This window comes from Haliotis rufescens, unplaced genomic scaffold (assembly GCF_023055435.1).
Source record: "Haliotis rufescens isolate VD_foot unplaced genomic scaffold, xgHalRufe1.0.p SCAF_9, whole genome shotgun sequence".
Lineage (NCBI taxonomy): Eukaryota > Metazoa > Mollusca > Gastropoda > Lepetellida > Haliotidae > Haliotis > Haliotis rufescens.
In genome coordinates this window covers 26,330,040-26,343,332 of record NW_025964383.1, presented here as the reverse complement: position 1 = coordinate 26,343,332, position 13,293 = coordinate 26,330,040, and the positions used below count along the sequence as shown (strand labels likewise).

The 13,293-nt window shown below is 41.5% G+C and overlaps 1 protein-coding gene across 4 annotated transcripts in view; it reads right to left on the bottom strand.

The window, feature by feature from the left end:
• The window catches only part of LOC124129513 (hydrogen peroxide stress regulator 1-like), a 68,732-nt gene that overhangs the window by 3,099 nt on the left and 52,340 nt on the right, over nt 1–13,293 (bottom strand). For 2 of the 4 annotated variants that reach the window (XM_048391355.1, XM_046493014.2), the window contains one exon: nt 7,945–8,685. The exons of 1 other annotated variant lie outside the window; for it this stretch is intronic. Coding sequence is in view for 2 of the 3 variants with exons in the window: in XM_046493014.2 (XP_046348970.2) it covers nt 8,366–8,685 (320 nt within the window). In the remaining variant the exon portion in view is untranslated. Of the gene's footprint in view, nt 1–3,167; nt 5,890–7,944; nt 8,686–13,293 lie in introns of those variants that run through there. One more of the 4 variants, XM_046493093.2, reaches the window with a different exon arrangement.

Here is a 13,293-nt window from a genome sequence, read left to right as displayed (position 1 = left end):
TCATATTGATGGATTGAAGCCATCAAGCTCACTGTTGACATGGATCATATTGATGGATTGAATGTTCCTTGATAAATAAAAGAGTAAGGTACGCTTTGTTTCATCAAACTTTGAACAGTTTTTCGATGGGGATGTAATATGGGGAATGTAATATGGGGATGTAATATGGGGATGTAATATGGGGAATGTAATATGGGGGATGTAATATGGGGATGTAATATGGGGGATGTAATATGGTGAATGTAATATGGGGATGTAATATGGGGATGTAATATTGGGAAGTCATATGGGGAAGTCATATAGTGATGTAATATGGGTAAGTAATATGGGGGATGTAATATGGGGAATGTAATATGGGGATGTAATATTGGGAAGTACTATGGGGTTGTAATATGGGGATGTAATATGGGGAAGTCATATAGTGATGTAATATGGGGATGTAATGTGGGGAATGTAATATGGGGAGGTACTATGGGGATGTAATATGGGGATGTAATATGGGGAAGTACTATGGGGATGTAATATGGGGAAGTCATATAGTGATGTAATATGGGGATGTAATATGGGGAATGTAATATGGGGATGTAATATGGGGAAGTACTATGGGGATGTAATATGGGGAAGTACTATGGGGATGTAATATGGGGGATGTAATATGGAGATGTAATATGGGGGATGTAATAGGGGGATGTAATATGGGGGATGTAATATGGGGATGTAATATGGAGATGTTATATGGGGGATGTTATATGGGGGATGTAATATGGGGATGTAATATGGGGGATGTAATATGGGGGATGTAAAATGGGGATGTAATATGGGGATGTAATATGGGGGATGTAATATGGGGGATGTAATATGGGGATGTAATATGGGGGATGTAATATGGGGATGTAATATGGGGGATGTAATATGGGGGATGTAATATGGGGATGTAATATGTGGGAAGTAATATGGGGATGTAATATGGGGTATATAATATGGGGCTGTAACATGGGGATGTAATACTGGGGATGTAATATGGGGATGTAATATGGGGAAGTAAGCGTAATGCACAAAGTGAGATAACTTTGGTAAGACCTCACACAATAGTTTGGCTTGGTACATACAAACCACACGTCAGGCAAATCTAGGATTAAACCCACATCATCCAAACCCTGGAAGCTGAGGTCCCAACTCTGCCTCTCCATGTCTAAAATTAACATTTACTTTTTTATGCCAATTGTGTGAGTGGCGGTGCTACCTGTGTGCAGCAGGACAAGCTTACCCTTACACAGACACCAGGGCCCTCTTGCACAAAGCGATCTTAGCGCTAAGATGATCGTAACTCCCATACTTTAACATAGGCTTACAATAGTCTTAGCGCTAAGATCGCTTTGTGCAAGTGGGCCCTGGTGTCATCACTGTTTTTCAGTGATCCATTCATGTAATTTCCACCCCTATTTTGGCTTTTGTGCCCCACGGAGTCTGTTGCAGCAGATGGTTGTTCTCTGGTGTTGACGTTTCATCTTGTGCCAAATCTATTATTGTTGTTTACATAATACTGATTTAAGTTTGAGTATCTGAAGTGATGTAGCTTGTATTTATATACCAGAGCTACAGATAAGCAGCGTATTTGTGTAAAATAACCCCCTCCCCCAAAAAGAAAATATTCAAAACCCAATTTTTTCAATAAACTTGTGTACAGAAACGCATGCATTAAATGAAAAACTCAAATGTATAAAAACAGCACGCGTAAAATACCCAATGAAGCGTGTTCAGCATGCATACAAAGGAGTTAATTTCTGAGACACAACTACAAGCTTGTTTACTTTCCGGGTCAAACCTATATATTTAGAACAGTATATACATCGAAAACATTATTTCATATTTTTTCAAATCTTAAAATGTTCCCTAATTTGGGGCAAAAACGTACAGTGATAAATAGATGTGGGAAAAAATATTGGTTACCCAATGAAAAATGTAATAACCCAATTAAAATCGAAACCCTAACTCAAAAAGTTTTCTGGAGCTCTGATATACCGTATATCGCCATCTATAAAGTGACCCACATATAAGGCGACCCCCCTGTTCAACCCTTCAAAATCGATGCTGATTAATATACCCTGTCTATAAAGGGAATCAGAATGAAGCATGCACCAGCGCACATACAATAAAAGTAGCAAGTATCGCTTCCTACTAAGTGATCAGGAATCACTTCACTAGAATCATAATGACAACAGATAATATCATTTTGCTTTAAACATTTATTGAGCTTACAGTACGAAATCTTACAAAATGATCATTGCCAGTCATGTATAACAAAACAAATATAAAATCTCGTTTTGGACAAATTCAGTGAAGACATCAAGCCTGCCACGGAAACATATTTCCCTGCAACAGTTGCGAAATGTTTGATTGTAAATCCAGCTTGTGTGTGACTTGTCTATTCAAACCCGACATCCCGACATGGGTACAATGTGTGAAGCCCATTTCTGGTGTCCCCCGCCGTGATATTGCTGGAATATTGCTAAAAGCGGCGTAAAACCAAACTCACTCACTCACTCACTCACTCACTCAAACAGAACAAAGGATGAGCAAGGATGAAGGCCCTTTTTGCCCAATGAAAATGTTAAATTTGCAGAAAACTTTGAAATGGTGGTACGAAACTTATCAGACATTTACAAATGGCTGACATCTACTTTTTTTCCTTCTATACATGCACGTATTGTACTTCTGGTGTGATCAAATACACACATATGTGAGAAATGAGTGAAAAAGGCCAATATTTCTATCTTCAAATGAAAATCTAAGTATGACCCAATTTTAGAAAACACTTTGCCTTTTTGACACATTTTATCCTTACATATGCAATAAGGGTTATTGCGAGGTCTACACATGCAGTCGTTGAAATACACAAAGTCCAGTTCTCATTCACGTGGAAACAACTGATAACTTGTATACCCATTTCCACAACTTTGCCTCAATTCTTAAATTACTGTATTCAACATAATAAGCGCCAAGGGCGCTCTCAAAATTAGAAATAGGGGTCTCTTATTTGAATATTATTTTGGTGAGTTGAAAGATTTCCTTGTTTATGCTGACAGTCTGAAATGTTTATATACAGATATATTTTTCCAGAATTTAATTGCCCATAATTAAGGGGGCATATAACACACAAGTGAGTATTATACACAAATAAATTTAAAACTTATGTACATTGATCAATCGGAAGGGGTGCTAATTGGGATTGTTCACTTGCCAATATATTAGTAAATATCGCCGTGGGCGCTTATTACGTTGAATACGGTATGCAGGTTCTGTTGGACAAGAAGGACCTAATCCGACCCTGTCCTTGATCCTATTATCAGGTTGAGTGACAGATCATATAATGCTCACAAGAGTATCAAAGCCATAATCCTGTCAAATCCTAAAACATCTGCTGAAATAACATGAACAAATACAGTCACTTTTGGCGTAGTTTTATGTGAGTCTGAACGGTATTTCCCTTATATCAAGATGTGTAGATCTTCATGTGGGAGGAAAGCTGTTCATCACACAAATCTCTTCACCTCAGCTCATCCCAGCTGAACGAATAACCTTATCAATCATAAACAGGTTCAAAGCTCTAAAAAAAAAAATATATATGCTTATCTGTTTGATTTGATTCTGAAAACAATTATAACTACATTTTGAACTTTTCATCCATTGTTTTTCTCATTATCAAAAAGTGAAATTATCAAAATAGAACATATGAAAAACAAAGCAGGAGACAGAATATTATCGGGGAAATTGTTCTACTATTAATTTGCCTCAGCCTCGATTGTCCAGCGTATTCTCCATTCTATAAAAAACACCACGGGGTGGACCAGCACATGTTTCTGTGGACATGTTCTAACCCCCAAGAATCCCCACAGGGTGGACCAGCACAGGTTTCTGTGGACATGTTCTAACCCCCCGGAATCCCCACAGGGTGGACCAGCACAGGTTTCTGTGGATATGTTCTAACCCCCCGGAATCCCCACAGGGTGGACCAGCACAGGTTTCTGTGGACATGTTCTAACCCCCCGGAATCCCCACAGGGTGGACCAGCACAGGTTTCTGTGGATATGTTCTAGTCCCCGGAATCCCCACAGGGTGGACAAGCATAGGTTTCTGTGGACATGTTCTAACCCCCCGGAATCCCCTGAGGGTGGACCAGCACATGTTTCTGTGGATATGTTCTAGTCCCCGGAATCCCCACAGGGTGGACAAGCATAGGTTTCTGTGGATATGTTCTAACCCCCCGATAACCACTGGGTGGACCAGCACAGGTTTCTGTGGACATGTTCTAGTCCCCGGAATCCCCACAGGGTGGACAAGCATAGGTTTCTGTGGACATGTTCTAACCCCCAAGAATCCCCACAGGGTGGACCAGCACAGGTTTCTGTGGACATGTTCCAACCCCCCGGAATCCCCACAGGGTGGACCAGCACATGTTTCTGTGGACATGTTCTAACCCCCCGGAATCCCCACAGGGTGGACCAGCACAGGTTTCTGTGGACATGTTCTAACCCCCCGGAATCCCCACAGGGTGGACCAGCACAGGTTTCTGTGGATATGTTCTAGTCCCCGGAATCCCCACAGGGTGGACAAGCATAGGTTTCTGTGGATATGTTCTCACCCCCCGATAACCACTGGGTGGACCAGCATTGGTTTCTGTGGACATATTCTAAGCCCCCGATCCCCACAGGGTGGACCAGCACAGGTTTCTGTGGACATGTTCTAACCCCCAGAATCCGCACAAGGTGGACCAGCATAGGTTTCAATGGACATGTTCTAACCCCCGGAATCCCGACGGGATAATCATGATTTCCAGGAATATTGGTGACTGAAACAACATTCACTCAGTCCTAACTCTCAACACAAATACTGACGTTGCACCCAATACACGAATCTAGTCGATATTTTTCAAATGCTTCTTCATCTTGGTTGATGATGAAATCCCATCTCCATACATATGGGACAAGTTTTCTTATGCCGGGCTAAATTATGTCGATAATTGAAAGTCTTCCCACACAGACTTGTAAAACTGAGTTTGTCATGAATGGCAGCAACATGGTTCCAGCGGGAGCCATCACTGGCAAACATCTTGTCACAGTCTGGACACGGATAGTTTCCACCAACGGGATCTGGGTAAACCCGGCCCCGACTGTTGCGAACCGCGCCACAGATCTGCCCTTCGTAAGAAACACTTGTCCTCTGACCAATACTCTCAACCCCCGGAGGACTCAGTCCAAAAGAGATGCCCAAACCATGAATATCTGAAAATAACAAAAGATGCCAGTTCAAGTATTGCATTGTGTTTAAGGGGTCCTTGAAATAGGTCCAAAGGTAACCTTGAATCCACAGCAATAATGTTCAAGAACCACATGATCGTGTTGTACTTCACTTCAAAAGACTCACACAACTCTGTTCCCAAGAATCCAAAAGGCTCAACAAAGATTACCAAGAACTTATTACAACATATTTTGTTCATAAATTCTTGCATCTTGCGTGCGTAGAATACAACTGTGCTGTCCTTCAAAAGATACTCAACTCTCTCCCAAGAATCCACAAGGCACAAGAAAGACTAAGAATTTGCCACAGTGCACAGCTTTTTGTGATTAGCCAAGGAATTGCTATACCGATACTGCTTTCCACACACACAAATATATTGAGAGAGTTCGTGTATGGCCTTGATGTGATACCAGCGAGCACCACGACTTGCAAACATCTTTGGGCAATAGGGACAAGAATGTTTTTTGGATGAAGGTATAGCTGGAGGTTCAGTACCCCGCTGAGCACCTTGTCCTACAGGGAGAACTGGGATACCGAGCTCTTCAAGGGAATAGCCAACTGATAAACTTGCTCCAGCCATATCATGAATATCTGAAAATAACAAAACATTGTGTTACAGATACTCTAGCGTTGGTTATATTGATTTTTGGTGTTAGTAGGTTCTGCATTCAGCTGACTCAACAGTTAGTGGAATATTTTCTAAGACTATCTGAGTGGGTGTGATGTGAATTGAATGATGTAATATTTACAGATTTGTTTGTTAGTTTGTTTGTTTGTTGTTTAACGCTGCAATATTCCAGCTATATGACGGTGGTCTGTAAATAATCAAGTCTGGACCAGACAATCCAGTGATTGATATCATGAGCATCGATCCACGCAAATGGGTTCGATGACATGCTTCAACCAAGTCAGCGAGCCTGAGTAACCGATCCCGTTAGTCGCCTCGTACGACAAGCATAGTCGCCTTTCACGGCAAGCATGGGTAATATTTAGAGAATACCCTACATGCAGTGAGGGAGTGTGGATCATTTTAGTAGTAAATAGTAGGGTGGTGGGTAGCCAAGTACTTGAAGCAACTGCTTGTCACACCAAGGGGGCACGGGTGGCAATTCGTTGTGCAGAGTTGCGTCCCTTGGGCACGCCAGAAACCTATGATTGTGGGTACGAATTCCGATTCACCTCGATAATGTTTCTAGGTTTGTCAGCACCATACCCGTGCTCGTTGATTTCACTGAAGCGGTAAACATCCGAGACCTGCATCACTTTGGGATTTCCTCGTCCATCAAGGAGAGATACTCCTTGTAGTGAGAGGGTAAGACAATGCAGGTCGTGGAACAGTCACATAAATCATGAGACTGGGAGTAACTAGAAAAATCCGTCCTGACTACTTTCACGACGTCAAAACACGTAATGAATAAAATTCCATTAAACACAAAAACAGACCTTTTTCTTCTTATCACTTTCGACTTTCCGTGTTTTTGATGAGAATAGAATCTGCTTGGATATGTCTGTCATGTGGTATACAATGCGATATCCTACTCTTATACATAGTGATCCTACTACAAGGCGGGTTTACACCAAGTCTTATGGCTGAAATGATTCCAGAGCGCATAACCAAGTCATAAATAGAAACACATAGTGTTTGATACTCTCACGTTCAGTATGGAAATGACAACATCAGTTGTAGCAGGATCACTTGGGGTAGGTACATGGGGTTTTATGCGTCCAAGTTAGGTTCTATACCTAACAAGGTGAGGTGAGGTGAAATGGGGTTGGCATGGTGCTGACAAATGAACAAAAGTCCTGATCAAATTAGTACACTGATCCGCTAAATCTTTTGTGATAAACAGTTAACCTTGAGTCATATGCCATGGCACTATAAAAGTGGTGAGGTGAAATGGGGATTAATGTCGCATCCAAGATTATTGCACTTATATAGCGACCTGCATGCAAGTGTATGTGTGTGTTTGTGTGGCTGCTTGTACTAGTCTGGACTGATGCTGATTTATAGTGCTAGCCCACTGAGATACCATGCCGCAGTTTAACATGAATACCCCACTCAGACACAGTATACCGACTCCGAGCCGACCAGTCCTTGTTTTAGCCCCTTAATGCCGAGCGCCAGACAGGGTAACAACAAGTACCATCTTTTAACGTCTTTTGGTATGACGAGGCCGGGGATCGAACCCCGGACCTTCCGCTCTCCGGGCGGACGCTCTACCACTACACCACGGAGGTGTTCTCTATACCTAACAAGGGATGCATAAAACCCCATGTGCCCCTAGTGATCCTACTACAACAAATTTATAATACCGATATGTATTAATATGACATTGTAAAATAGTTCAAATAAATTCAAAATTGATAGAAACAGCTGTTTGACTGAGTTGAGGTTATAGCTTGCGCTATGTCATGTGACATCCATTTTTGCTTTGAAGCAGGTATTAAGGATTTATTCTGTCTCTCGGAAATGCTCGTGGCGGGGTATAAGAGATTTATTCCCCCGATGAGAAATTTATTACCCTCCAAGGCGGGTTTACACAGTGTTTTATCAAGATCAAGCAGACCAATCAGATTTCATCATTCTGACGTGGAGGTATGATAACACATTATGAAACTCTTGCTGATATATTCATATTTTAATGTTATGAAAATAATATTTATGCTGGTTCCAAGAATCCACAGCATCTGATGGTCTCTATCCAAGTTACATTTCACCGAAATCGAAATCAGTGAACGGAAATTCTGGAATACTCCATCCTCGGAAAGCAAAAGACATGGCAGCAACAAAGACACAAAGATGGCCGCAAAGTTTTCTGCTGTTCTAAGTGTATGTCATGAGCCTACCATCATGTGACAGACACTCTTCCCGAACAACGTTCACTTTTGAGATCTTGTGAAAATGTGCATCCGAAAAATAACTCGGCATCCAGGGATCAAATCTACCAGCAAATCATGTACAATAGCATGCCAGTCATCAAAAAAGATTTTCTTTGGTGACATCAAGAACCCTGATTCCACACCAATTTCTATTCCACACAAACATAACTCAATGCTTGAATAATTATCACTTGGATAAATTCCACAGGGGGCAAGTCTTCTTGTGCTGGATCAGCGTTTGTCTATAGTTGTACTGTTTTCCACAGATACATGCATAGATGAGCCTATCGTGAATGGCTCCCACGTGATTGTGGCGGGACCCAGCACTGGAGAACATTTTGTCACACTCTGGGCATGGGAACTTCCCTCCTATAGGTTTAGGGAGGTTTCTGGCCCGTCTATTGCGCGGCATCCCATGTGCCTGGCCTGTTTTCTGATACATGCTCTGGCTGGGTTCAGTGTATTCAGCTCCACTGTCTACACCATTGCTGACCCAGGGCTGAATATCTGGAAGCAACAAAAAAGTGCCGTTATCTGACCTTAATTTAAAATACAATCTCGTTAAAATCAGACCTCAGTTCTCGCTACCGCTAAACAAAGATCTGAGGACATCCCATTACGGGTCAGGTCAGAACAACCTTTCATCCGACCAATCAGAGCATCACTTACCAGATTATGAAAGTGACAGTCGGAATGTGATTTCTGATCATGCAGCCTCGAAAGCTTTTACTCCAAACGATAGTTACGGGTTTAACGACTGCATCCATAAAAAACTAGACCATCTATTAGCCATTCCAGAATGTTCTTTTGTTCAGGTTTCAAATTTGTAATCGAGAATTTGTCAAAATATGTTTCGAGGCGTAGTCGCCAATGTGAAATTAGTGCCGTAAAGCATGAGAAAGCTGCCTTCTGATTGGTCATTCCATTGGTCGGTCAAAGTTCGCGCAAGGTCGGTCTGTCGTGAACCGTAATGGGATGTCCTCAGATCTTTGTTTAGCGGTAGCCAGAACTAAGATCTGATTTTAATGAGAATGTTTAAAATACTGCCTCTTATTGGTGAAGGAGCGGGCGATTATTTTTCATGAACCCTGCTAAGAAATCAATCAAACCACGACTCAGGTAACTTGCTTATCTCGAATAAGTATCGTTGAGCTGAAATGAACCAATGTTTATCCATATGCATTTGGTAAAGGAAAGTAACTCGGGTTTGTTTTCATCATCTTCTAGCTGACAAAATGGCTGAATCAAAGGTTTTTACTAGGTGAAACTGCGGACATATATTCTGGGCCTGTAGATATGAATGTCGGTGAGAAAAATTAGTTGTCAGCATGGTATGTGGTGTGATGTAAACTGCGTGTGAGCCTATGAGCCCCTTGCCTGACAGCTGGGGGTACATAGGCTCACGCACAGGGTACATCACACCACATAGCCCTCGAGATCGGTTGACAGCTGTTATTGTTGTCTCTAACATTAAAGCAATGCTTGTCTGTGTAACACACATATACACCATCCTGTCTGAAATGTGGACATGAGCATTTCTGCAACCACCAAGGTGTGGTCTTCCTTAATGTCACCCCCCTCGGGATTTCAGGTTAGAAGAGGTGCCCAGCAACCTATGCTGGTTGTGAGGGTGGACGACATGGATCAGGTGGTCAGTGTCAGTGACTTGGTGGACAATGTTTGATGTTGTTCATACCATCCCTTAGAGAGCATCCATTTGACGTTGTTTTTTGTTTGGTTTTGAAGGGGGCTTTCTGTTTGTGCAGGGTTTGTTTTATTATGTTTTTTTCTTTAGGGGTGTGTGTCTGTGTGGAGAACAATCTCTTATTGTATCCCGATTAAGTTTCTAATTCTAGGTTTGTGCTTGTGACACGCCGCAATATAACTGGAATACTGTTAAAAGCAGCGTTAAACCCAACTCACTCACTCACTCACTCACTCACTATAGTGTTGTTGCCATGCAATGTATACGTCTAGAATCAGTGTAAATTTCATCCATGTAATTGCCATTTACTACTGTCAGATGCATTAATCCATTCATCAGCCATCCAAAACAATCCAAACAGCTTTGTCATTCTTCATTATTGGTATATATAAATATATATCCCTCGAAATTCCCACCAGTCCGCAAGCCAAGACAAATAAATTGAGAGGAAAGCAAACATGCAATGATGGTAGTCTGACAAGTAGCATATGAGGGCCATAACTCTGAAGGAGTTCACAATGCTTCACTTTTGCTGAAACTGAACAAAACTGACAGAAGATGTGTTCAAGCCGGACTAAGTACAAATGCTGTGAAATGAGGTTCACCCTAGTCCTCTGGGCTAGTCGTAGAAAAAGGGAATTCCTAAGGCCATGTGACTTTGGCAATACAAGCCTTGGTCCAGAGATGAGAAAGAAGTGACGTCACGTCTCCCCCTTAGCTAGGTTTAGGCACCACAGAAACACAACCACCGTGCTGAAGATTCAGGTTAGACTTATTGGTCTTCAACCCAAGCTTGTCATAAGAAGAGACCAACAGGATCAGTTGAGGCTTCTGACTTGGTTGATTCATGTCATCGTACCCAATCTCATTAAAATCAGATCTTAGTTTTCACTACCGCTAAACAAAGATCTGAGGACAACCCATTACGGGTCAAGTCAGAACGACCTTTCGCGAATTTTGACCGACCAATGAAATGACTGACAAGAAATCGACATTAGCCAATCAGAAGGCAGCTCTCTCTCGGGCTTTACGACACTAGTTTCAAACTGGCGACTACGCTTCGAAACATATTTTGACGTATTCTCATTGAAAAAATATTAAAACTGATAAGAACATTCTGGAATGGCTTATATATGGCCTAGATTGTATGGATATAATCATAAAACCCGTAACTGTCGTTCGGAATACCCCGTGTTAAATATTTCGTGGTTGCATGATTAGAAAACACATTCCGAGAGTCATTTTCATGATCTGGTAAGCGACGCTCTGATTGGTTGGATGAAAGGTCGCTCTGACGTGACCCTTAATGGGATGTCCTCAGATCTTTGTTTAGCGATAGCGAGAACTAAGATCTGATTTTAATGAGATTGCATCGTACCCGAATTGCTTTGAATGATGCTCATGGCTTCATTCACTCAATTATTACAGATCGACGTCATATATCGGCAATATTGCTGCGTGAGGCGTTAAACAACAAACTAAGCGGACTTGTACATATATCTTGCTTGAGACATCTTCCCAACAAACAAATTGGTCAAATGCTTCTCATGACCTTGAAAATAAGGTCACAATTATCCACAGGGATCTGCAAACACCAACAAGATAAACCAAACCAATGAAGAAGTTCAGGAAACTCGCTGACTACGTCTGTATAAACAGGCAGAGCTTAATATTATTGTGAAAATGTGGCAGCATGGGCAACAATGCGTAACCAATGAAGAAGTTCTGGAAACTCGCTAACTACGTCTGTATAAACAGGCAGAGCTTAATATTATTGTGAAAATGTGGCAGCATGGGCAACAATGCGTAACCAATGAAGAAGTTCTGGAAACTCGCTAACTACGTCTGTATAAACAGGCAGAGCTTAATATTATTGTGAAAATGTGGCAGCATGGGCAACAATGCGTAACCAATGAAGAAGTTCAGGAAACTCGCTAACTACGTCTGTATAAACAGGCAGAGCTTAATATTATTGTGAAAATGTGGCAGCATGGGCAACAATGCGTAACCAATGAAGAAGTTCTGGAAACTCGCTGACTACGTCTGTATAAACAGGCAGAGCTTAATATTATTCTGAAAATGTGGCAGCATGGGCAACAATGCGTAACCAACGAGGATAGGACAATATTACCTAACAAGAGTGCTCTGAGAGCACAACATCCCCCGCATGAATTTTTTTAACGAGTTTATATTTTCTTTGTATTTTTCATGAAATTCCGTAAAACAGGGGCAGTAACTCTATCAAAATTTGTCGAAATGAAACGGGTCTGTGATATGCGTATCATCAACATGACATCTTGAGTGTAGAGTTTCAGGGATATTCTCTGGAAACTGTAGGAGGAGTTGATTTCACAAGCTTAGTACCCTCTGTGGGATGGACAGACGGATGGACGGACGGACGGGCTGCGCCACGACATAATCCCCCTTCGGCCATTCTGGCCCGGCGGGGGATAAAAAGGGTAGAATGATCGGGAGTAATAACTTTCCGATATTTACACATGTGCATTTTAGTGATTCTCAATGCTGATTGGTCACTTGAAGCTGTCACAGTACTCCATTGTTGAGAAAAATATATGACATCACCCATTGTGCATGAGTCATAAATTTATCTGAACAGTAGGCAGCCTTCATTAAAGTTTCTCGGTTGGTCGACATTTCTTATGTTTTTTCTTCATTTTTTTCTTTTAAAATGTCAATGAGTGGAATGTAAAAAAAACTACTTGAAATGCAGAATTGCGGATTAGGTGTACCTCGTGAATGAAAGCTCGCCAAAGGCTCGGGCCTACCACCCTACACTCAGGACAGATGATCCTGAATTCATTTCTTGTTGGTTATTCACTAAATATCTAGTATCTGTTCAATCTCATTAAAATCAGATCTTAGTTGTGGCTACCGCTAAAACAAAGATCTGAGGACATCCCATTACGGGTCATGTCAGACCGACCTTGCGCGAACTTTGACCGACCAATGGAATGACCAATCAGAAGGCAGCTTTCTCATGCTTTACGGCACAAATTTCAAATTGGCGACTACGCTTCGAAACATATTTTGACAAATTCTCGATTACAAATTTGAAACCTGAACAAAAAACATTCTGGAATGGCTTATAGATGGTCTAGATTGTAAGGATTCAGTCTTTAAACCCTTAACTATCGTTCGGAATACCCCATGTTAAAGTTTTCGAGATTGTATGATTAGAAATCCCATTCCGACGGTCACTTTCATAATCTGGTAAGCGACGCACTGATTGGTCGGATGAAAGGATGGTGATATCTTCAGCTCTTTGTTTAGCGGTAGCGAGAACTAAGATCTGATTTTAATGAGATTGAGTATCTGTTGTTAGTATTACACAAGATGATCACCAACTACAGACTTAAAATTAATCGACGAGTGAGTGAGTGAGTATGGTT